The sequence below is a fragment of the Ambystoma mexicanum genome, chromosome 14 (assembly GCF_040938575.1).
Source record: "Ambystoma mexicanum isolate Mex_15411 chromosome 14, UKY_AmexF1_1, whole genome shotgun sequence".
Classification (NCBI taxonomy): domain Eukaryota; kingdom Metazoa; phylum Chordata; class Amphibia; order Caudata; family Ambystomatidae; genus Ambystoma; species Ambystoma mexicanum.
In genome coordinates, this window is record NC_090940.1 from 445,328,209 (window position 1) to 445,353,687 (window position 25,479).

Below are 25,479 nucleotides of genomic sequence, written 5' to 3' on the forward strand. Positions count from 1 at the left end.
AGGGTTAGAATAGGTTTTGAACAAACTTTATTTTGAACATTCTGGCATCGACTGCCTCATTAGTTAGTTTTGTTGAGGTAGGGAAACCCCACCTAGAATTCAGGCGAATGAGGCATTTTTCAAACTCCTTTTTATTATGTAAATAAAGGTATTTGGGCAAACTACCACCTTGTGTCTGTCTCATATGTCCAGCCCCTCACACATACCACAGAACCCGTTGCCAACCGTTGGGCACTGCAACCTGGCTTTAAATGGTGGACAGGATTTTAAATCCTCAGTCAGCGCAGGGATGGTATTTGCCTATCCAGTCACAAACAAGAGGTGAATACTGGCAACTGCAAGGCTTAAGGGAACCGGGAGCAACACTTTAGGCAAACCGTGAGGGACTGGATCCAGGCCCATCAGCAAATGAACAGTGAAGGCAGCTGTGTGGTTTTCTTTGGTGTCTCGGGTGTTAAAGGGCATTGCTTGTCTTGTGTTTTTATGCAAGTTAGATAAAGTACTAGTTTATCAATTATTTTATTCTTCCACTTGATAGATGACGCTGCACCACCTACCCAGGAGCCAAAGGTTGAAGCCTTTTTGCCTGTCACGAAGAAACATGAAATGCCATTGCTCCCTGTGGAGACAAAAAAACAAGAAACTGGAACTGGCAAGAAAAAAAATGCTGTCAAGAAACAGAAAATTGATAATGGTAAATAGCATTTTCTTTTTGTTTTGTTTTTTGCAAATTGAATTTTATTGAAAGTCCGATCAGGGCTCAAAATACTTCTACATAAGCAAAAAAAGACCGATCTGTTACTTTCAGTTTCAAAGTGTCCAGTTCTAGTTGCACCGGTCAAAACAAAACTAAAGGCCTGGAACACCCTGCTTGTCCCTTGTTTACTCCCTCCCTACCGTTTATCCCACTCCCTGGAACCTCCCAGCCCCTTCTCTCCCCTCCCCATCCAACGGCAAAATTAGTTCAATTATCAATTTTTCTGGCCTCAGATATCACCTTTTCCCAGCCTCTGCGTCCTGTAATACATCAAAAACTGGAACCATTCCATGTCAAGGTGTGCATGGGATTCCATGATGGCTGCTGTGAGGCTTTCCATTTTGTACATTGTATAGGCCTTGTCCAACCACTCCACCTTCATGTGGGGGTGGGTTCCTTTCCGATTTGCCCACAAGAATGCAAGGAGTTATTTTTTCATCTCTAAGCGGAAAGCAGCCGGGATCGCGACTGGCAATGACTGAACTAGGAAGAGCAATTTCGAAAAATTCAATTTTTATGGTGGTGAACCTACCTGCCCACGAGAGGCTGAGCTTCGACCACCTTGCTATGTCTCAGACTACTTTCCTCCATAGCGGCACATAGTTCGCTCTGTAGAGCTCAGTAAGCTGTCTGGTCATTGTAACCCCTAAATATTTGATGCTGTCCCCTTGTGCTTGAATGTCCTGCCCTGCCAGGAGTTGGATGACGCTGGTGTTGTCATCAGTCAGTGTTAGTGCCATGGTTTTATGTAGGTTTATACAAAACCCAGAATATGTGCTATTTTCTGCGATGGTCATTAGGAGGGTTAGGACAGAAGTTTCTGGGTGAGTGACGCAAGACAATATGTAGTCTGCAAATTAGGCAAATTTGTATTACCTTCCATGTCTCTCGAGTCATGTATGTCTCTATTCTGCCGAATCCCTTGTGCCAGGGCTTCTATTACTAGTGCGTAGAGCAGAGGCAAAAGCAGACAGCCTTGGCGTGTTCCCCTGCCTAACTTAAATGCGCCTGAGGCTATCCCGTTGACTAATCCCTGTGCAGTGGTGTTCCTATACTATGCTAGGGTGCCAGTTGCCCAGCACTTTCCCAGGCCAAGCTTGTTAAGAACTGAACATAAAAAGGGCTACTCCACTTTATCAAAGGCCTTTTCGGTGTCCATCGAGATTGGGGTAGGGTCTTGGTCCTCTACTTTCATGCTAGTGATTACATAAGGGTCTTAAGGATGTTTTCTGAGCCATGTCTACCCATCAAATCACCCACTTGGTCATTGTGAACTAACCTATGAAGGTAACTGCTCAAGCAGGCCGCTAGGACACTTGCATATATCTTTGTGTCAACGTTAATTAATGATATAGGGCAGTACAGTTTGTTTTATCCCTCCCTTCTTTGAGCTTTGCGTAAATGAAGTAGGGGCTTGGCCGGATTGTTATGTTAAGTCTTGTGAGGAAATGGGGCCGAGTCGGCTTTGTGTTTCGAAATGGCTTTCAGCACTTCTTCCCCATCAATGGGTGAACTGAGCATTTTCCTCTCCTCCGCTGTTGGCATTCGAGGTATCGGCCCTGTCAAGTAGCCCTTGAAGCAATTTGTTTGTTGTAGTATTTGTAATGCACAGCATACCCTAGGGTAGCAGGGCGCAACAGTTACAAGTATATGCGAAGCTTGGTTACACAAAAATGAATACAGTTTACATACAGGTAATAATTAATTACATGAAGAAGTATTTGGTTTACATACAGGTAATAATTACAGTGAAATATATATATGGGGTACTTATTTACAAAAATAGTATGCAATAGGAGAGTGTGCAGGCAGTCTCCGATGAGGCATTGTGTTCAGAGTAGGGTTAGAGCGTGCAAAATATATAAGGTGTATGAGTGGAAAATAGGTAAGAGATAATTAAGGATGCTGGCATAGAGTGAAGATGTCAAGTCACGTCAAGTAGTGGTTACTTTGGTAGTAGCCGGTCGATGCTAGCTCTGTTCTAAGTAGTGGGTCAGTTACAGGTTGTTGTCTTTCAACAATGTAATGGTGTTGGATCTAAACTTGAGGTAGGATTGGTCTCCTCTCAGGTTGAGAGGTAGGGAGTTCCACAATTTGGCCGCTTTCACCGGGAAGCTGTTACTTCCAATTGTGGAACGTTTGAAGCAAGGTATGGGAAGCCGGTCTCTGTTGGCTGCTCTCATTGGTCTTGTGGAAGTTTGTTTGTGGAATCTCTCTGCCAGGTAAATAGGTGCGGCATTGTTGAGGGATTTGTGAGTAAGTGACAGCATTTTTAGGAGGACTTTGTTGTTGGTTGGAAGCCAGTTATTTTGTCGCGCAGTCTCTGAGATATGGTCTCTTTTAGAAATGCCTAAGGCCGCTCTAAGGGCATTATTTTGTAAGGTTTGGATTCTTTTAATTGTTGCTTTAGTCGATCCTAGGTATAATGCTGCATAAAATTGGGCAAAGCGCTGGGTTATCTCCTGCGGGTTAACCAAGATTTCTCCTGAAGCGTTTGCTATTTTATATACTACCCTTTGTGCACATAAACGTACCCCTGATGCCAGCATGGTATGTGTTTTATCACTGTTTTGTTTTAGGTAGCAAAACTGAGTTAAGACCTTCCCCTTCCGTTATTTTCTAGAATGTGGGATTTGTGGTTGATAAAACGGGAACATTATGTATGAACGTGCCAGACACTGCTGCAAGGCGTTTAACGGAGTTTTCTATCATATATCAAAGTGTGATCGTCTAACGTTCACCTTTTTTAAACTATAGAAATAATTACTTGATTTCTTTTAGTTACAGCTTTAGTTGATGAGCCTCAGGTTCAAGCCACTACTTACATCCCCTTAATGGATAAAACTGAGGTGAATCCAATGATGGAAATGAGAGATGTGGCTGAACTGGAAAGACCTGATCTGTCGGAAAACATCCACAAAAGCAACTTTAAGAAACTAAAAAATGAATTGGATGTAGTTAATGGAAAGCATGGAGGAAGTAAGAAAAAACATGGTAAATATAAAGAGTCCAATCTATTTTTGGTTCTTTGATTATAATTTAGGTTATGAAAGAAGTAATATGTATATTGATTTTTTTAATATTTAATAGACTGTGTTAATAGGATGAGTTTGTTCTATTCCAGTGCATCATTAAGAACAATCCTTCCGATATGGACCAAGGAAAATGTTGCAATGAGAATCTTCTGGATTCAGTAATTTTGTACTTTAATTTTAATATATCCTGCAACTGCTGACTGCGAAGGTGAGGGCATTTTTGACTCTAGGTTATGATGTATTTCAGATTCTGAGAAAAAAAATCAGCTAGAGCTAATGAGGCCCTTAAAGTAAACTGTTAATCTGGGTGGTTCATCGTGGGATCACGAGGAACAGACAGAGGCACAGCAATAAGCCAAACAATGATTTGGCTCACTAATTCAATACATTTAGATACATTATTCAGGTTCAAACTTATTCAGAAACACAATAGACTTGTGTGAATTAAATCTGTATATTTTTCAAAGCATATATTATAAACAATCCAAAATAAAGAGTTTCACATAAAAATATATAAAATTTACGTTCTTTTTCAAAATAGTTGGTCATTCAATAGTATACATGTCTTAACCACATATTCTATTCATATGTTAGACTGTGTTTTACATATGTTGCAATCCAATCATCTTGGTAGGGGTCTGTTCCTGTTCCTTAAAGGTGGATAGAGAGTATGACACCCTATCCATAACTACGCGTTTCGGGCGCTTCTCGCCCTTATTCAGGTTTGAGATATTGGATTAAGCTTCCTGTAATCTGCAAGACATAAATAATATATTCCCATTACTAATCTATGTGTCATTTTGGACCAAAAGTAGTCCTCCAGCGTTCGGGTTGGCATTCACTAACCTTCAAATTTGGTCTTCTGATAAAGGCAGTCCGTCTGTATAAGGAAAACGTGATTTAATTGCTGTAAAGTAAAATATAAAATCAGGTTTGACTCGAATGTTCCCTTGTTAAGAGTCGGAGGTGGGCAGAGGGACAAAGCGCTGGTCAGAGCGCTGGGTCCCCCTGCGCACCGTCTAAAGTATGAGATTACAATAGAGGTCCCTTTTAGTTAAAAGAGAATAGTAGCTTACCAAAAAGGCAGTGTTTTCTTTTCAGACACATGTGATATACGGCCAGAATGCTACCCTTGTATATTAAGTGCTGCGGGATTGCCCTTGCAAGTTTATATTAATTATGTTTTTTGAGTTACATGTTCCAGTCTCACAAATTATAACTTGGGTATAAATAAATGATCAGGCTGGATCCCTACCTTTAAGGGTGACAAATAGTAAGCGTTTCGCGGGCCGTCTAGTTTTCGCGGCAATACTTGCTTCACCTAAGCGGCATGGCGTGTTGACTGTGACTGATGTAAGGACGGTCGTAATCCTAGAATGTATATAAGGTTCACCATCAGATGCTATAAATGATCATACGGTTGCATTTATTGAAACTTAACCTTGCATGTTCACGTGGCTTACCTTAGTTGTTAAGGTGCTGCTGGATTCTGTGGGAGCTCTGCTGGTATGCAATGTGCTGGCCGTTGGGAGGCAAACAAAAGCGTCGCTAGGCAGCCAGTCCATATTCATCTATTGAGAGGCAGGCTGAAGTCTGCTATGGGTAAACTTGGGCGCCATCTTGGGGGTAGAGTTGAAGCACTAAACTGGGGAAGAATCCCCCGGATAATGTGTATACCAAAGACTCATAATGTATATTATCTTAACTTATATTGATGTAGGAACTCACCACTCGCATCTATATAATTCTAAGAAATCCTAGTAAGTGTTAGTTATATGTTAGTTTAGAATTAAATGATTTCTATGAATGTCAAAAGCTTGCTCACCGCAGGATTCATGTCTGTAGTTAGTGCATCCATGGTAAATAACCACTTTTATGATCTAACTTGGGATGTTGTTGGATATCTAGATTATATTGTTCCCCAAATGCATATCTGTGTACATATTATCTAAACGAGATGCAGGTATGTACATGTTTTCTTGTGTATCCTAATCACAGATCACAATCTGGTTTCCACGGTGGATTAGCCTCCAGGGATACACTAACTCACTGCCAGTATAATGTCACAGGTTTGCATCTCTACCGTCAATCAACTCTTGCATGTTCTGGTTTGTAATGTGGTTACACACATAAATTGCATGGTTTTCCAAATGCATATCTCTAAATTCATACTGTCTCAACAGAGGATAGAAATACATGTGTTTTTTCCTGTGCATCTGAATCACAGATAATAGTTCAGGTCTCATTCCAGATTCATCCCTCTGGGGTGCATTGTCAAGCTTCTCTATCCAAAATATTTCTCTTTGCTTGAGTAGCTTAGTAAGGTTACCTCCTCTTCTTGGAAGTTTCACATGTTCAAGGATTACAAATGGGATCTGAGCAATTGAGTGTTTGTGTGCATCAAAGTGTTGGGCAACTGGGGACTTGATTGCATGGTTGCAAATGTTTGACTTATGTTCCCCCATCCCATCTGATTTGAGCTTTTCTGCTCGTTAGTCCAACATAATAAAGGCCACATGGACATTTAATGCCATATATGATGTTCATTGTATCATAGGTCGAAGTATGCATAAGTGAAATCTTTTGTCCACTATGTGGATGATGGATAAAGTTGCCTTTCATTATATTGTGGCAGCAACTGCAATTATTGCACGGTAGGGTGCCTCTGAATAGTCCTTGTATTTTATAGTTTTTTTTAATTGAAATCTGATTTTATCAGGTGATCCTTCAGTTCTAATAATTAGGCTTTTATATATATAGCGCTACAAACCCTCAGGTATCTGAGCGCTGCTTATTATTACCCACGGTGTGTGGTGCTCATTTATCGACCTCGGAAGGATGAAAGGCTGAGTTTGGCCCCGCCGGGATTCGAACCTGCGTTAACAGGCTCTGCACGGGTGTCAAAGCGGGCGCTCTACTCGCTGTGCCACTTGACCGGCTTTTACTGTGAGCGAACAAAGGCAGTGTTGGGAATAGATTTGTGAGTTTTGGATCTAGAGACCATATTTCCCAATTATTTTTCACTATTTTTTTGTTTCTGTTGCTCTGTTGAGAAAAGGTGGTGACGTACACTAAATCTGCATTTGTGGTCTTCTCTTTGGTTTTGAGAGCCTCGGTTCTTGAGGTATTCTTCACTGTTGTTGCATGCCTGGATAGTATGTCTTCGTTATATCCTCTTAACACATTTTTCTTAGTTCTGTCGCTTTCAATTCATATTCACCTACTTCTGAAATTATGCGTCTGTACCGTATGAACTGACTAAGAGGAATACTCTATATTGTTTTCCTAGGATGGAAACTGGTGTCTAAAAGCAAGCCATTTCTATCAGTGCTTTTCGTGACGATTGTTGTTTCCAATTTATTATTCTTCAGGTAAATTAGGCCATCCAAAAATTCAATCGAGGACTTGATGTATTTGTAGGTGAATTTGATACGTGGAGCTAAATTTTTCATGAAATCAAAGAATTCCAAAAGTTCTTCTTTGGTGCCTTTCCAAATCCCGAAGAGATCTATGAATCTTGTTAGGCACTTCAGTTTGTCCTTCCATCTTGGGTTGTTGATAACTTTTGTCTCCTCCAAGTATGACATGCAGGTATTGGCATAGCTGGGGGCCATCGCAGCCCCCATAGATGTTCCCGATATTTCGAAACAGACACAGATTTCTTATTCTCTATGGATGTGACAAGTCTCTATACGAACATTACCCATCAAGCTGGCCTTGAAGCCATGGAATGGATGTTATTGAACACAGAAGAAATAGTCAAAAGTGATAACCTCTTCATCATGAAACTCGTGACCATTGTGCTCTAACAGTTTCTTCTCATTTGAAGATCGACACTTTGTCCAAATATCAGGAACATCTATGGGGGCCGTGATGGCCCCCAGCTATGCCAATATCTACATGTCATACATGGAGGAGACAAAAGTTATCAACAACCCAAGATGGAAGGACAAACTGAAGTGCCTAACAAGATTCATAGATCTCTTCGGGATTTGGAAAGGAACCGAAGAAGAATTTTTGGAATTCTTTGATTTCATGAACAATTTAGCTCCACATATCCAATTCACCTACAAATACAGCAAGTTCTCGACTGAATTTGTGGATGTCCTAATTTACCTGAAGGCTAATAAATTGGAAACAACAATCGTCACGAAAAGCATTGATAGAAATAGCATTGCTTTTAGCCACCAGTTTCCATCCTAGGAAAACAATATCGAGTATTCCTCTTAGTCAGTTCCTGCGGTACAGACTCATAATTTCAGAAGAAGGCGAATATGAATTGAAAGCGACAGAACTAAGAGAAAAATGTGTTGAGGGTGCAACAAAGACATACTATCCAGGCACGCAACAACAGTGAAGAATACCTCAAGAACCGAGGCTCTCAAAACCAAAGAGAAGACCACAAATGCAGATTTAATGTATGTCACCACCTTTTCTCAACAGAGCAACAGAATCAAAAAAATAGTAAAAATAAATTGGGAAATATTGTCTCTTGATCCAACACTCGCAAACCTATTCCCAACACCGCCTTTGTTCGCTTACAGTAAAAGTAGATCACTGGAGGATCACCTGATAAAATCAAATTACAGTCAAAAAAACAATAAAATACAAGAACTATTCAGAGGTACCCTAACGTGCAATAATTGCAGTTGCTGCCACAATATAATGAAAGGCAACTTTATCCATCATCCACATAGTGGACAAAAGATTTCACTTATGCATGCTTCGACCTGTGATACAATGAACATCATGTATGGCATTAAATGTCTATGTGGCCTTTATTATGTTGGACTAACAAGCAGAAACGCTAAAATCTGATGGGGGGGGGGGGGGCATAAGTCAAACATTCGCAACCATGCAATCAAGTACCCAGTTGCCCAACACTTTGATGCACAAAAACACTCAATTGCTCAGATCCAATTTGTAATCCTTGAACATGTGCAACTTCCAAGAAGAGGGTGTAACCTGACTTTGCTACTCCAGCAAAGAGAAATATTTTGGATAGAGAAGCTCGATACAATGTACCCTAGAGGGATGAATCTGGAATGGGACCTGAACTGTTATCTGTGATTCAGATGCACAGGAAAAACACATGCATTTGTATCCCCTGTTGAGACCGTATGAATATAGATATGCATTTGGGCAACCATGTAATGTATGTGTGTAACCACATTACAAACCAGAACATGCAAGAGTTGATTGACGGTAGAGATGCAAACCTGTAACATTATACTGGCAGTGAGTTAGTGTATCCCTGGAGGCTAATCCACTGTGGAAACCCGATTGTGATCTGTTATTAGGATACAAAAGAAAAAATGTACATACCTGTATCTCGTTAAGATAATAAGTACACATAGCTATGCATTTGGAGAACAATATAATCTAGAGATGTAACAACATCCCAAGTTAGATCATAAAAGTGGTTATTTACCACGGATGCACTTACTATTGACATGAATCCTGCGGTGAGCAAGCTTTCGACATTCATAGAAATCATTTAACTCTAAAATAACATAACTAACACTTACTAGGATTTCTTAGAATCATATAGATGCGAGTGGTGAGTTCGTACATCAATATAAGTTCAGTTAATATACATTGAGTCTTTGGTATACACATTATCCGGGGGATTCTTCCCCAGTTTAGTGCTTCAACTCTACCACCAAGATGGTGCCCAAGTTTACCCAGAGCAGACTTCAGCCTGCCTCTCAATAGATGAATATGGACTGGCTGCCTAGCGACACTTTTGTTTGCCTCGCAGCAGACAGCCCATTGCATACGTGCGGTGCTCCCACCGAATCCAGAAGCACTCCTAACAACGAAGGTAAGCCTTGTGAACATGAGAGGTTAAGTTTCAATAAACGCACCCGTATGATCGTTTATAGCATCTGATGGTGAACCTTGTATACGTTCTAGGATTACGACCGTTCTTACATCAGTCGCAGTCAACACGCCATTCCGCTTAGGTGAAGCAAGTATTTCTGCGAAAAACCAGACGGCCCTCGAAACGCTTACTATTTGTTACCCTTAAAGGTAGGGATCCAGCCTGATCATTTATTTATACCTAACTTATAATTTGTGGGACTGGAACATGTAACTCAAAAACCATCATTAGTATCAACTTGCAGGGGCAATCCCGCAGCGCTTAATATAAAATGTGAGCATTCTGGCTGTATATCACAGATGTCTGAAAAGAAAAGAGCGCCTTTTTTGTAAGCTAAATGGTCTCTTTTAACTAAGTGACCTCTATTGTAATCTCATACTATAGGTGTTGCGCAGAGGTACCCAGCGCTCTGACCAGTGCTTTGTCCGTCTGCCCACCTCCGACTCTTAACAAGGGAACATTTGAGTCAAACTTGATTTTATATTTTACTTCAGAGCAATTAAATCACATCTTACTTATACGGGCGGACTGCCTTTATCAGAAGACCAACTTTGAAGGTTAGTGCATGCCAACACAAATGCTGGAGGACTACTTTTGATCCAAATTGAGACATGGATTAGTAAATATTATTTATGTCTTGCAGAATACAGGAAGCTTAATCCAATATCTCAAACCTGAAGGGCGAGAAGCACCTGAAACGCGTAGTTATAGATAGGGTGTCATACTCTCTATCCACCTTTAGGGAACTGGAACGGACCCCTACCAAGATGATTGGAATGTAACATATGTGAAACAGTCTGTAACATATGAATAGAATATGTGGACAAGATGTTTACTATTGAATCACCAACTCTTTTGAAAAAGAACGTAAATTGAATAGAATTGTTTGTGAAACTCTTTATTTTGGATTGTCTATAATATATGCTTTGAAAAATATATAGATTTCTCCAGCATGGGGTCTGGCATGGATTCACATGCTCATGAATCGTCAGGCTGGGAATCCTCGGTAAAGAAAATATCAGTATCCGTATCAGTTTCGTTTCTGATCTGTCTTTCTTAGTAGTAACCAATCACTGGTCTCTGGGTCATACTGCCCCCAGCCAATGACTGCCCTCTCCCTAAGACCCGCCCCTGGCAGCCATCCTCAGATTTGGTAGCATGTAAAGTGGCAGTATGACCAATTGAAGAGTCGCAGAGGGGTAGGAGGGAGGGTTTGCATGTGAATCCATGCCAGACCCATGCTGGAGAACAGTTAAAGGTAAGTAACGTGTTCCTTCTCCAGCATGGGGTCTGGCATGGATTCACATGTTCATGAATATAAGAATACATAGCAGTGCACACATGCACAACCACGGGAGGTGGCAAGGCTCAACATTAAGCAACTCTTACCTCCTCACCAGGCCCACCTTCAGGCGAACAGGTTGCGCAGCACTGCTTGGCTGACTCTGGACTCCTCCCTGGAATCCCGGTTGACGCAGTAGAATCTCGTGAAGGTGTGCGTCGACCTCCACGTAGCAGCCCTGCAGATGTCCAGCAGGGGCACACCAGACAGGAACGCAGTAGTAGCAGCAATCGCTCTGGTCGAATGGGATCTCGGACGGCCGGGCAATGGTCGGTTTGCCAACCAATGACAGTGCATGATGCAGCCGGAGAGCCATCTGGAAATGGAAGCCTTCGAGAGGGCCTTCCCTTGATTCACAGGTCCAAAGTTCACAAAAAGCTGTGATGTCTTCCGAAATCTCTTCGTGCGGTCCATGTAGAACTTCAGCGCTCTAGCTACATCCAGCGAGTGCGAAGTCCTTTCGGCCGGCGACAAAGGCGATGGGAAGAAGACTGGCAACACCAAGGGCTCGTTGAGGTGGAAGTCCGACGGCACCTTGGGCATGAAGGAGGGGTGCGTCCTCAGCACCACCCTCGTCTCATGGAAAGTCAAGTATGGAGGCTTACAGGATAGGGCCTGGATCTCTCCCACTCGTCGTGCGGAGGTGATGGCCACCAGGAACGCTTTCTTCCACGACAGAAATTTCAACGGTGCCAAATGCAGAGGTTCGAATGGTGACCCCATGAGCCTGGTCAGCACCACGTTGAGTTCCCACGCCCGAGCCGGAGCCTTCACCGGCGGGAACGATCAGAACAGTCCCTTCATAAATTCCTTCACCAGGCGATAAGGACGCCCAGGCCTTTGCAAGCACCTCCTTGCAGTCCGCCGGGATATCGTACCCTCCAAACTCTAGTGCTGCAGGAGCCAGCCTGCAAGTTCAGCGACTCCGGGTCGTGATGTAGGATGGCTCCTCCTTCTCTGGAGAGAAGATCTGCGTCCGTCGACGGTTTGACTGGGGGGGACGCTGACAAGTCCAGAAGGTCCGGGAACCAGATCTGTCTCTGCGATGCCGGTGCAACGAGGATCATCCTACACCGGGACCTCTTGAGTTGGTTAATGAGTCGGAGCAGCAACGGCAACCGAGGGAACGCATACAGGAACAGGCCGTCCCAGGGGAATGAGAAAGCATCGCCCATGCTCCTCGGCTGGGGAAACCTGCTGGCGAACCTCTGGCACTTGGAGTTTGTCGCCGTCGCAAACGGGTCGATCTGGGGTTTGCCCCATCGTTGGAAAAGTCGATCCACTTGATCCTGACGCAGCTCCCACTCGTGGCACAAGCGCAGCTCCCTGCTGAGTGAGTCGGCGATAACGTTCTTTATTCCTGCTAGATGGAAGGGCACCAGAAACATCCCCTGGGTGACGACTCAGTGCCACAGATCCTGGGCCTCCTTGGACAGGGCTGGGGATCTGGTGCCTCCCTGCTTCCGGATGTAGAACATCGTGGTGGTGTTGTCGGTGAAAATCCTCACCACCTTGTCCTTGAGGGACGGGAGAAACGACCTTAGAGCCCAGAACACTGCTCGGAGTTCCAGGATATTGATGTGGAGCGACCTCTCCTCTGGGAGCCAAAGTCCTCTCGCGTGCAGATCTCCGATGTGCGCACCCCATCCCTCCAGGGAGATATCCGTCTCCTGATGTAATTGGGGTCTGAAAGTCCTTGCCCGCCGCGAGATGCGCGCGGGTGCCCCATCGAATCGCTCGGCGGAAAACCATGTTGAGTGGGATCTGGTCTTCGAAGCTGCCCGACCCTTGTATCCAACGGGCGTCGGAGGAACTCTTGTAGAGGATGCATCTGTAGCCTGCACAGGCGCACCAGGTAGATGCATGAGGACATCATTCCGAGTAGGGACTTGATGGATCTCACCCTGGCCACGTCCGTGGCCAGCAGGTGCTGCACCTTGCACAGGCTGGCCTTCGTCCTCTCCTCCGACGGCGAGGCCAGTCGCGCCACTGTATCGAGCTTGGCTCCCAGAAACGGTGCGACCTGCGACGGGACCAGGTGGGATTTCGAGTAGTTGATGGAGAATCCCAGATCCGTGAGTAGTTGGACGGTCTCTGCTGCGTGCTCGACAGCGAGTTCTCTTGTCCTTGCACGGATGAGCCAATCATCCAGGTAGGGGTAGACGTGGATCCCCCGAAGGTGCAGCTGCGCGGCCACTGGTGCGAGGCACTTGGTAAACACCCTGGGTGCTGACTGCAGCCCGAATGGCAGGGCCTTGAATTGGTAGTGCCGCCCTTGGACTACGAACCTGAGAAACTTTCAGTGTCCTTTTAGAATGGGGATGTGGAAGTAAGCATTCTCCAAGTCCAGCGATGATAGGAAGTCGCCCTTCTCCAGCTGTCCCAGCACGTGCTGGAGGGTGACCATCCTGAACTTTTGTGCCTTGATGTATTTGTTTAACCGTTGCAGGCCCAGGATGGGGTGCCAACCGCCTGTCTTTTTTTCTGACGAGGAAGTACCTTGAGTATGCCCCAGAGCCTCTTCGGGACAAGCTCGATGGCACCCTTCTTGAGCATCGCCCTTACTTCTAACAGCAGTTGAGGGATGTGATTTTCCTTCCTGGCCAAGGGAGGAATGCGGGGGCACTTCTTTTGAAATTCAAGAGTGTGCCCGTGGGCCAGGGCATCCAGCACCCAACGGTCGATGGAGATGGACTCCCACACGCTGATTAACTTCGCCAGCCGGCCTCCCACCGAGGTGCTCAGGTGGGGGCCCGACACTACGGCCGGTTCAATCTTGCTTGGAGGCATCCTTGCCGCCTTGGCCTCCTTTGCGATGACTTCCAGATCCTCCTGACTTGCCACGTCCTCTGTAGGCCTCTTGCGATGAGGAGCGGGCCGCCTGGCGGTATGTCGAGGAGCTGCCGCTGAATCCCTTGGAGGCACTCTGTCTGCCTCCGGCGTTCCGAAAGGGCGCCGTCGTTGCTGCAACACTCCCAAGGCCCGAGCCGTCTGTGTCGGTCTTGATGGCCTGAAGTGACTCATCCCCAGGTTGTTCCGTCGAAGGGCATGTCCAAAACTCTGGTTTGCACGTCCTGGCGGAAATCAGTTTCTTTGAGCCATCCCAGCCGTCGAAGGAAAACATTGTTGCCCAACTGGTGGAATCCGGTGTCAGCAATATCCGTGGCCACCGTTAGGGCGTGGTCCGACGCCACCTCACCTTTCTGCAGGATCTCCTGAGCCTCCGACCTCTTGTCGTCCGGTAGGAAGTCCAACAGGGGAGCGATCTTGTACCACAGCTCGCTGTCGTAGCGGGCCACAATCGCTAGCGCGTTGGCCGCCTTAATTGTCGTTGTCGCCTCCGACGAGATGACTCGTCGTCCCATGGCGTCCAGCTTATTTCCCTCGCTGTCGGTCCGGTGGGGAGGTTGAAGTTGAGGATGACGCCCCTGCCGCCTTCTTCTTGGCCGCCGCCAAGACGACCGAATCCAGGGTCGGCTGTGCCCTAAGGCACAAAGGGGCAGAGTCGGGGACCCGGTGGTACTTCTCTTCCCGATCCCTCTTGGCAGGCGTCTTGGACAGGTTCTTCAGGAGAGCAAGTCCCTCCTCCCAGATTTCATCAATCAATGGTACCGCGAGGACCGTCTTCCTTCTGAGTGGAGGCGACCTCGGGGCCCAGAGTTTCCCTGCCGCCACGGAGGGAATCCTCTTTTCAGCGCATCGATAAGAACCCCGTGAAGACCCCGGTGGCAAACTACTAAGAAAGGCAGATCAGAAATGAAACGGATACTGATATTTTCTTTACTGAGGATTCCCAGCTTCACGACAGGGAATATTCATGAGCATGTGAATCCATGCCAGACCCATGCTGGAGAACAACAGTTACAGGTAAGTAACTTGTTCCTTAATTCACACAAGCCTATTGTTTTTCTGAATAAGTTTGAACCTGAATGTGTCTAAATGTATTGAATTAGTGAGCCAAATCATTGATTGGCTTATTGCTGTGCCTCAGTTTGTTCGTTGTGATCCTACGATGAACCACCCAGATTAACATCTATTCAGTAGAGGTAGCACTCTACTAACTGGGAGCACCTTGATTTTTATTTTACTTTTATTGAAAGTACATATTCTTTCCATTAAGTTATACATTTGGACCCAAGTGCACCTCCACATACCCAGACCTTTAAGTAAGCTGCCCATAAGGTATTGTGGGGCAACGTCTGATGTCCTTACCGCATGATGTAAATTGTAACATTGATCCCGGTTACCAGAAACTCTCCTGGGGAATGCAACCCAGCGCTGGTATTTGATCTAGATGATATTAATCTATTATTTTGGAATTTTAGCAGCCACAGTAGTTTTTCAGACTGTAGAGTTAGAGATTGTAATATTAGATGTTTGCAACAAGTGAGCTCCTAGAATGTCCCATCGTGGATGGTTAAACCATCTGTTTAAAGAGCATGAAAACGCAGTAAAGGAAGGCTGGCGGGAGGGTTGTTATCAATAACATCCTGGGGCAAGGTAATTAACTAGGTTTGTGTATCAGCGTTCCTCATGTCAGTCAGCCTCTAGTGGCTAGTGAAGTAGAATTTGAAAGATATGTTCTCTTGGAAAATATTTATTTAAATCCAGCTAACCACGATAAACGAGTGAGGAGTAAAGTTGGCTCATTACGGACTGCATGGTGGCCTTTTCGGCATTGACAGACAACAGGACCGCATCTATCCCCTCCCTGTCTGCTCTGCCATCAAGTTCAAGGTCTTCAGAATATTGTCGACCCTCTGCCTGCCTGTGATAAAGCCACCTGGTCGTTATGGATCAGCGAGGGGAGGATGAGGTTGATTAGAGATATGGGTGTGTACGACCCACACACTGACACGTCCTTACCTTTGTTCGGTATTACTATAATCCAAGCCTGCGTAAACGAATATAGGGCAGCCCCCTCCATCCAGAATTTCATTGAAAAGCTTTGTCTGGGATGGGACCAGTTGAGGGTCATGTCTTTTGTAAAATGCCAGAGTATAGCCGTCCTGCCCTGGTGCCGACCCTGCCTTCAGCCTTAAGATGGCTGCTCATATTTCCTCACCCGAGATGGGTGCCTCCAGAGCTTGCAAAGAGAGACCAAGACCAGTTAGCCGTCGGTGTGGGTTTCACACCCTAAGACCCACAAGGGGTTTGATTTTTTTCAAAGAGGTTTATGTTGCATTCAAAGTTCTTCAAATTGACTACATTCTTTTGGTCATCCAATGTTTTGTAAGTCAAACAACTTTTTAATTCAATACAGTGAACCACTCAATGGTTCCAATGTGCTAGCAAATCCGAGATTAGGCTTATGCATTTTAGACCTTGGGTCCTTCCTCAGGGCCTGTACCCTTGCTTGTAACAAAAAAGTCCTTTTATTTGTGCAACAAAGGGAATCTATCTGAACACACATCATATCACGTCATATCACAATAGGTTGTGGTTTTGCATCGTGCCATCATGCGCAAGGAAATAATAAATGCACCCATCATAGTAAATCAAAACAAAAATTGGTTGTAGGATTGCATCATGTCATCACCCCATAGAACAATGCATGGTTGTGCATAATTGTAATATCGGCATTAACAGGGCGCCCACCGAGTACAAGATGCACAAGAACATGTAAAATGTATATAAAAAAAAGAAATGGAAGCAAAATCAAGATCAGCATTGTCCAAAGTGATTAACCTCAACAAAGCATAAGTGACAGTACGTTCCGCCTATCGTGTCTGTTAATTCTAATTGGTTAAATCATCCTCGCAAACCTAGCAGTTTGTTCCATACGTCTCACAACTCTTAAATCTGTTCATTATTTTGTAGTGCCTTTCAGAGCTCCTATGCTTTTGATGGTGTCGAAACTGCTCTACCAATACATAATGTAAGAGACGTTTTGGTGTTCAACCCAGTGTGTAAAGCTCAAACTTCTCCATTCCTCTATGTTGCTCCTGTACAACCATCCTTATGTTCCGCGTGAATAGCAAACACGGTGTGCGCTATACCGAAACTGACCTTTGCTTCACAGAACTGTAAACCTGCTTCGCACTGCTGCGCGTAACCCGATCTACAAAGTTAAGCTCGTATTAGCTAAGAACTAGTTGAAAACTAGTCACGAGGTGCTGATGCCTCAGTAATTAAAGTCATTCACTGTAATTGTTTCGATCGGAGTAAAGTATCGGCACGGTAGCAGTGGCAGAAACCAAAGCTGTCTTGCCCGTCTCCTTTTAGTGACCATGTAACCATGGAAACTGCTACTGTATCAGTGCCTGGGACGGCGGCGACCATCTTGTGATGGCATCAGTGTATACTTAGGTGTACTTGGAATCATTTCACTCCAGTAAACACAACATTTAGCATAGATTGTTCGTAATGGTGCCGAAGTATTCTGATGCAGTTCATGGAGCAATATGATTCTAAATACGGCTTTTGTTTAGCATATATTAATATTAATGAAGTGCTCAGAGTCGAAGAATGTTAAGCGAATAGTGGTTACTCCCTACTATGAGGAGAAACCACCTCAAATATATGGATGTGTTGAATATATGTCCAGTTTCTAACATGAAGAGCAGATCTATAGGGTTGTTGTGTGTATGTGTTGAGGTGGATACAATCTATATGCTGCAACCAACGGTCAAAGATATGCCCTGGTGTCACGTGTCTAGTCCCAGTGTTTTCAATTGTCTATCAGTGACTGCCAATCACATGGCCAGGCGGTAGCAGACATATGCTGAGTCCAACCTAAAACTTGGCTCAAAACATATATGGCAGAGTCAATCATGACCAACAACATAATATGACAGTGGTGGTTTGTAGCATTTGTTCTAAAATCTGGTTAGGTTTGCATTGTTACAACATTGTACATGTGTTTACAACTCCAAAGACTATCATCTGTTGTGAGATAGTTCATAAGTGCTTTCTTGATGGGTGACTGACTTGCTGCATAAGTGTGTAGCAAACTTGGGATGCTTCTTATAGAAAGCAGTTAAGGTCCCATTCTTCGCTCATACAATTGGCAACCATAGTGTTCAGTCGATCTATCCAGTAGGCTTTGCGGTGCTTTTTTTTTTTTTCTTGAGGTCTTGATGTTGTGTTTGTTTCTCAATCACCTCCAATACTTGCTACATTGTGCTTTAGTTCAGTAAAATGTCTTGCTACTGAGGATGTTGGATGTTTAGTCCTAAAGCATGACTTATGCTCATTCATGTGGATTCTGATTTTCCTTCCAGTCTACCCTACGTAATAGATGCTGCATGGTACTTTGATGCCATCTATAGTATTCAAATGGATTGTGTCCTCCAACGTATTCCTCATCTTTGATATTCACGTCCAGCTTCGGCTGCTTCGTAAAAGAAATTCTCGACAGAGGGTGCCGTGCGTCAATGGCATTGAGTCTATGTCCCTCGAAAGGCCTCCCGTCGAGTGTGATGTCATCGGGTGTACAAGTAGCACGCGTGGCTACTGTTGGTCTCAGTTCCGTTTTTCCACAGAACGTGTTGGTTTGGAGATTCGGCGCGCCTCGTTAGTACATTTCTGATACGCAGTTCATTTCTTCAAAAGAAAATCATCGAACCCTGAACACCCCTTGCTTGGGTTTCAAGAAGTGCTAGGGATGCAGTTCAAAGATCTCCATCACAGACCTGCATCGGTCTTGCCTGTGGTGTTTGGGAGAAGGCCACGACAGGGAGGCCTCCTCGACGTGTCAGGACGATCAATGTAAAGCCCTGCGAGAGAGGAAGGGGAAATTAAAGCTGGGTCGTAAAACAAAAAACGACTGATCCTCGATCGTCGAGTCTGGAGTGAATTCTCCTCGATGCAGGAGTGAGGAAAAGAGGTGGAGATCGCAAAGTGGCTCCCGCCACTCATCGTCTTCGACGAAGAGATGGAAGAAGCGACACCACTGGTTGCCATCTTCATCGTCGTCAGACTAATACCCCAGTAAATTTAGTTGTCCCACCCACCAAGCATTCTTCTGCAGAGTGGGATGGATTTCGCCCAAATGTTTTGAAGTATTTGATAAGGCCAAGCCTCTGTCCACGCCTTCTTCATAAGCTGGTCGAGAGCGTTCCCGTTCTGACACTTGCGCGCCCTCGAGCCTGGGTGATCGAAGAAAAACCCATTGAGAGCCTTCGAGGTCTCTGATAAAGAGTCATTTGAGTAGTGACGAGCGCTCGAGGTCTTCGATGCTGTCCAAGGCTCAACATACTCCGAAGGTGAAATCTTCGAAGGTGGTCATCGAGGCCTCGACGCGATCGGCGCCATTTACATCAACGCCCTTGTCCACACCGTAACCATCAGCGCCGAAGATTTCTAAGGTTTCAGCTCAGCCCTCTGAGCATGTTGCAGCAAAAGCTGCTAAGCCAAAGCCTTCCACAAAACTGACTCCACCTCCTGAAAAATCTTACACTCCTTTGCCCAGGAAGGAGTACTTTAAATCCGTGTCCTTAATATTTGAAGAAGAGGAAAGATCTGAGGAAGAGGAGGTTCCTTTTGGTCTGGAGTTTGGTACTCCTAATGTGCTAGAGTGTCTAATCTCTGAAGAAAGTAGAATGAAAGACCTTATTGACACACTTCACAATGCCAGTGGTGTGGATAAATCGCCAGAGACTGAGTTTGAAAAACCAGAGCCAGGCGAACATGCAGACTATTCTCATCAGGACCTAATGTCAAAAGTGGTAGACTATTTAGGCTGGGCCAAACCACCAGCTCAGTTTATTCAGGATAATCTTAGAGATTCTGGACCACGGTCCACCTACAGACCCAATTTTACCCTTCCATGTGTCCTTGCAAAATAGGGCGGCCAAGAATTGGGAGTCCCTGGATGCTATCCCTGCTGTGGATAAATCACTCACTAGAAAATACCGCCCTTCCAGTAGCGACCCCGACATCTGTCCAAACGCCCCACTCCCGAGAGTCTGGTGGTCCAGGCAGCCACAGCTATATCTAACAAAGCGGTGTACCCTACCATCCCTCCGGATAGGGACGACAAGCGTGTGGATGGATAGGCAGGCAAGGAATTTTCAGCTGGCAGTATGGCATTGAAGTCGGCCAACTCCCCTTGTGCCTTAGCCAAATTTTCGTACACTCTGTGGTAGTGCATCTCCATGGCAGCGGATCACATACCAGAAGGGGAGGAAAGGGAGGGTTTCCTAGCTATCGTTCGAGATGGAAAGGAGGCCAATACGTGAATGCCATCAGTCCGGATTGGACACTGCAGACAGTGTTAGTAGGTCCATGGCTACTAGCACAATTAAGCACAGATTTGCGTGGTTGCGGAATTCTGGTTTCGCACCCGATGTGCAGTCCGTCTTCTGAACATGCCATTTGATGGCTATCGCCTTTTTCGCAGCAAGGAGAGCCTTGAGAGGTTGTAGACCTCAAAAGCAGATACCAAATCTTTAGGGGCCACTGTTCGGCAACCTCAGCCTTTTCGTTCATCAGGACATTCTTGGAGGGGATGATCCTAGCGTTGCTACTCCTCATTTGGAAAGGCGAGAGGAATGGCCAGTCAGAGGACAAAGGAAAATACATCATGGTGGACGAGGTAAAAGTGCAAAGCCAGCTCCAGCTACAGCTTCTTTGCCATCAGCAGCTGCAGCAACCACCTCAAAACCGCTTTGAGAGCTTGTCACGAAGCACCAGTGGGCGGGGCAGACTATCTCAGCATCTGCAAAAATGGCGAGACATTACTTGAGATGCCCGGGCTCTGGAAACAATAGCCCAGGGTTACTGCCTTCCATTCTTAACGCAGCCCCACAACAATCGACTGGGAAAACACTCTGACGATTCCAGATCCAGCAGGAGATATTAACCCTGCTAGAGAAAGTTGTTATAGAAGCGGTACCTGTAGCAGAGAGGAACAAGGGTTGGTATTCCCCATATGTTTTGATCCCCAAAGAAGACTGAGGACTGAGACCTATCTTGGACTTGAGATACTTTGAACAAGTTCCTCAGGAAGGATAAGTTCAAGATGGTTACTGTTTCTCAGATCCATCAGGCCCTCCAACTTCAGGATTGGTTGGTGTCATTGGATCTTCAGGATGCTTATTTTCATGTGCTAATCCATCTCAAGCACAGAAATACCTGAGGTTCGAACAGTTTCAAGTTCTGCCATTCGGGTTGACTTCCGCCCAAGAGTTTTCACCAAACTGATGGTGGTGGTGGCAGCATATCTCAGGAGAGGGGGATTCATGTCTACCCCTACTTGGACGATTGGCTGATCTGAGCATGCTCTCCTGAGCAAGCCCTGGATCATCTGTCACCTGCCACTCCCTTCACAAACTGGGCTTCTCTCTCCATTTAAAGAAGTCACAGATGACACCTTCCCATCGGCTCTAATACATCAGAGCTGTATTAGACACATCCTTGGGGAAAGAGCTCACCACCCAAGGTGAGGGCTCAAGACATTCTTCAGATGGTTTCCAAATTTCAAAGTGCCAAGAAGCTTCCGGCCTACCATTTCTTGAGGTTGCTCGGCCTCATGACATCCTGCATTTTTCTGGTACCAGAAGCCCGCCTGAGAATAAGATCCCTTCAATGGGCTCTGAGAACTTAATGGTCCCAATTCTCTGGAAGGATGACGGACCTGCTCCAGTTTGCAAGCAGGGTCGCACAGGATCTCCTGTGGTGGGCTTGCGGGACAATATTCTGAAAGGAGAACATTTTTGGCACCCTTGGCCAGAGATTACAGTAGTGACGGACGCCTCACTCACAGGGTGGGCAGCCCATGCCAATAGACTGACAATCAGCCGTCATTGGTCTCCATCGGAGTCCAAAGTACACATCAACCTTTTGGAGCTGAGGGCAATCAGACTAGTGCTGAAAGCCTTCCTGCCCTCTGTACGGGGAAAACATTTCCTGATAATGACAGACAACACAGTGGCCATACATTACCTCAACAAAAAAGGAGGCGTAGGGTCACTACCACTGTGCAGAGAGGCAATGCAGCTCTGGTACTGTGCAATTCAGGAAGGAATCTCCTTATCGGCAGTTCACCTAGCCCGGGAGGAGAACGCAAAGGCGGACACTCTGAGCAGGCAGGGTCCAGTGTCCCACGAGTGGGAACTAGCTCAGGAAGTCCTTCAAGTGATCTTCGCCCTTTGGGGAACCCCTCAAGTAGACCTGTTTGTGACCGGGGTCAACCAGAAGTGCAAAAGGTATTGCTCAAGGGAATTTCCTCAGAGAGGAGCTCTGGGAGACACATTTGTGGTGGATTGGGGTTTCCCACTACTATGAGTTTCCTCCGATCCCCGTCATTCCTCAAGTAATCGGGAGGTTGAGACGGTTCGGAAGCCGCATGATCCTAATTGCCCCGGATTGGGCCAGGAGAACTTGGTACCTGGACCTTCTAGACATGTCCATCTGTCCTCCGATTAGTCTTCCGCAGATAGAGGATGTTCCCCCACAACGGGAGGGACAGGTTCTCCATCCAGAGGTCAACACTCTCAACCTTCACGCTTGGTTTCTGAAAGGCTGAGATATAAGGATTGGGACCTCCCGGATGATGTCATAGAGGTGTTGGTTTTGGCACGAAGGCCAGTAACAATCTCTGTACCGTTGTCGTTAGATCAAGTTTTGCGACTGGTGCAGGGAAAAGAATGTTGATCCTTTTCTATGTTCAATTCCAGAGGTGTTGTCTTTCCTCTTGTCATTGACACACAAAGGTTTCAATGTTGGGACCATCAAAGGTTACCTGGCAGCGCTTTCCATCTTCAAGCGCCCTTCGGAAGAGTGTTCCTATTTGAAAATTCCCTTGGTGATTCAATTCCTAAAGGGGCTCACAAATGTGTTCCCACCTTCTTCTTTTCAAGTCCCAGTTTAGGACCTTAATCCGATTCTAAAGTTTAATGTGTGCTCCATTTGAACACCTACACACATGTCTATTGAGGTTGTTAACCTTCAAAACAATATTATTAGTCACTTTGCCATCTGCACATAAAGTGAGCGAGTTGCGGGCACTTTCTTCCAGGCCACCCTATACTGTATTCTACAAGGACAGGGTTGTGTTAAGGGTAAAACTCTCCTTCCTACCTAAGGTTGTATCCGATTTCCATCTAAAGCAGAAAATTGTTCTGCTGGCGTTCCACCCCCCCTACCGCATCCCGGTAAAGTGGAAGAGGCTCCATAGGTTGGACCCTAGAAGAGCTTTAAGCTTTTATATTTCTAGGTTCTCCGAACTCAGAGTGGATGACCAACTCTTTATTGGATATACCGCAAGGAAATTGGGTCAAGCAGTTTCAAAACAGACATTATCAAGGTGGATTATTCTTGACATCTCGGAATGTTACAAATTGGCAGGCAAGGACCCGCCAGAAGGCTTAAGGGCTCATTCCACCAGTTATAGCCTCTTCGGCAGCCCTTCAAAGGGGTGTTCCTATTAAATTAATCTGTGATGCAGCAACTTGTTTCTACTGCATACATTCACAAAGTATTACTGTCTAGAGGTTTCCCACTCTCAGGATGTTGCCTTTGGTAAGGTGGTACTGTATTCAGCTTTATAAAATGCCGACAATCTCAAATTCTCTACTCCCTCCACCAAATTTTGCATACTGCTTTGGGAGTCTATCAAAGATGAGGAATACGTTAGAGGACACCATCCATTTGAAGAACAAGTTACTTACCAACTGGTAATGTTCTTTCCATTGGATGTTCCTCCAACGCTTTCCTCATGGCCCTCCCAACCTACCCCTCTGTAGAGTTTCCTATGCTGTTACAACTTCAGTTTTCGCAGGGCTGTCTACTGCCTGCCTACACGAACAACCAACTTGAACAGGAGGGAAAAACAGAACTGAGGGCAACGGATGCCGCGCATGCTACTTGTACACCCGATGACGTCACCATCGACGGAGGCCTTCAAGGTACATTGACTCGACGCCATCAATGCAGTGCTCCCTCTGTAAAGATTTTATTTTTCGAAGCTGGGCGTGAATATCAAAGATGAGGAATTTGTTGGAGAAACATCCAATCGAAAGAACGTTACCAGTTGGCAAGTCACTTGTTCTCTGTTTTGCAAGTAGCAAAATCTTTGAGTTTAATCTTTTCCCTTGTTCGGGATGCAATACTGTATTGCCTTTTATTATGCTGTGGCAATTGCCGCAATTCAAACATGAAAAGGTTCCTGGTTTACTGGACTTCGAAAGACCAAAGTTAAGCTAGCTACTCCAACAGCATGTGATTAAACTCAAAGATTTTGCTACTTGCAATACAGAGAGTACTATATATGCCATCAAATGCCCATGCAGCATCTATTACGTAGGGGAGACTGGAAGGAAAATCAGAATCTGCATGAATGAACATAAGTAATGCATTGGGACTAAAAATCAAACATAGTCAGTATCGAGACATTTTACTGAACTAAAGCACAATGTTGCACAATTAAAATTCCAAGTATTGGTGGTGATTGAGAAACAAGGACATCAAGACCTCAAGAAAAAAAAAAAACAGCAACGTGAAGCCTACTGGATAGATCGACTGAACACTATGGTACCCCATGGTATGAGCGAAGAATGGGACCTTAACTGCTTTCTATAAGAAGCATCCCAAGTTTGCTATAGACTTAAGCAGCAAGTCAGTCACCCATCAAGAAACCTCCAACCCCACATAAACGGCCTGACTCACTATAAAGGGCACACTCTTGATGCCATCTTTAGCTCCAACAACCAGATTCATTTAAAGCCCCCCCATCCCTATCCTCTAGTCCAATCACTTAATTCTCTCGTTCGCCATTCACTCACCCGACCTCCTTCCCGTGCTCGAATCTGAACCTCTGAATCTATGCAAATGCTGGAAAAAACTAATAATCGTCCCGGACCTAGCCGACGCACTCCTCCAGTCTCCACCACCTACCTGCCAACTCAACAAACAAGTAACACCTGACACCTTTGACTCATGGCTCAACGCATCTCTGATGCGGCTCGCACCGCCTTGCAAACCATCAATCCGCCATGGCCTCTTCCCCAGATGGTTCACTCCTGAGTTGAAGATCACTAAACAACTATATAAATGCCTAGAACGCAAGTGGCAGAAAGACAAAACCCAAGAGAGCAGGGCCACCTTGGCCTGACACCTTTATCAGTACAAGGCCGAAATACGGAAAGCAAAAAAAGCCCACTACAACTCCCGAATCCTAAACTGCAAAAACCCAAGCAAAGAACCCCACAAAATCATCTCCGAATTCACCAATCCAGCTTGCAACACGACCGTCCCGACTCCCTCACAATCACTGTGCGACTCATTCTCCCTCCACTTTTACACCACAGCTCTCGAAAGAACAAATACTCTAGCCACCAAAATGGCTCTCTTACATCCACCAAGCAATTCTCCCCCCCCCCCAACCCCCCCCCCCATACCGGCTGGCCCACCAGCTGCGACCACTACGCAACCAACGTTCGAATCCTTTAGTCCAATATCACCAGAGCAATTTCTCAAACTTCTATCTGCCTGCAAACCATCTGGCTCGCCGCTGGAC

At 45.4% G+C, this 25,479-nt stretch overlaps 1 protein-coding gene across 3 annotated transcripts in view; it reads left to right on the forward strand.

Moving 5' to 3' along the window:
- Positions 1-25,479, forward strand: part of KTN1 (kinectin 1) — a 3,101,875-nt gene that overhangs the window by 138,989 nt on the left and 2,937,407 nt on the right. For all 3 annotated transcript variants that reach the window (XM_069637667.1, XM_069637665.1, XM_069637666.1), the window contains exons 3-4: positions 539-694; positions 3,539-3,751. In XM_069637667.1, coding sequence (XP_069493768.1) covers positions 539-694; positions 3,539-3,751 — 369 coding nt within the window. The remainder of the gene's footprint in view (positions 1-538; positions 695-3,538; positions 3,752-25,479) is intronic.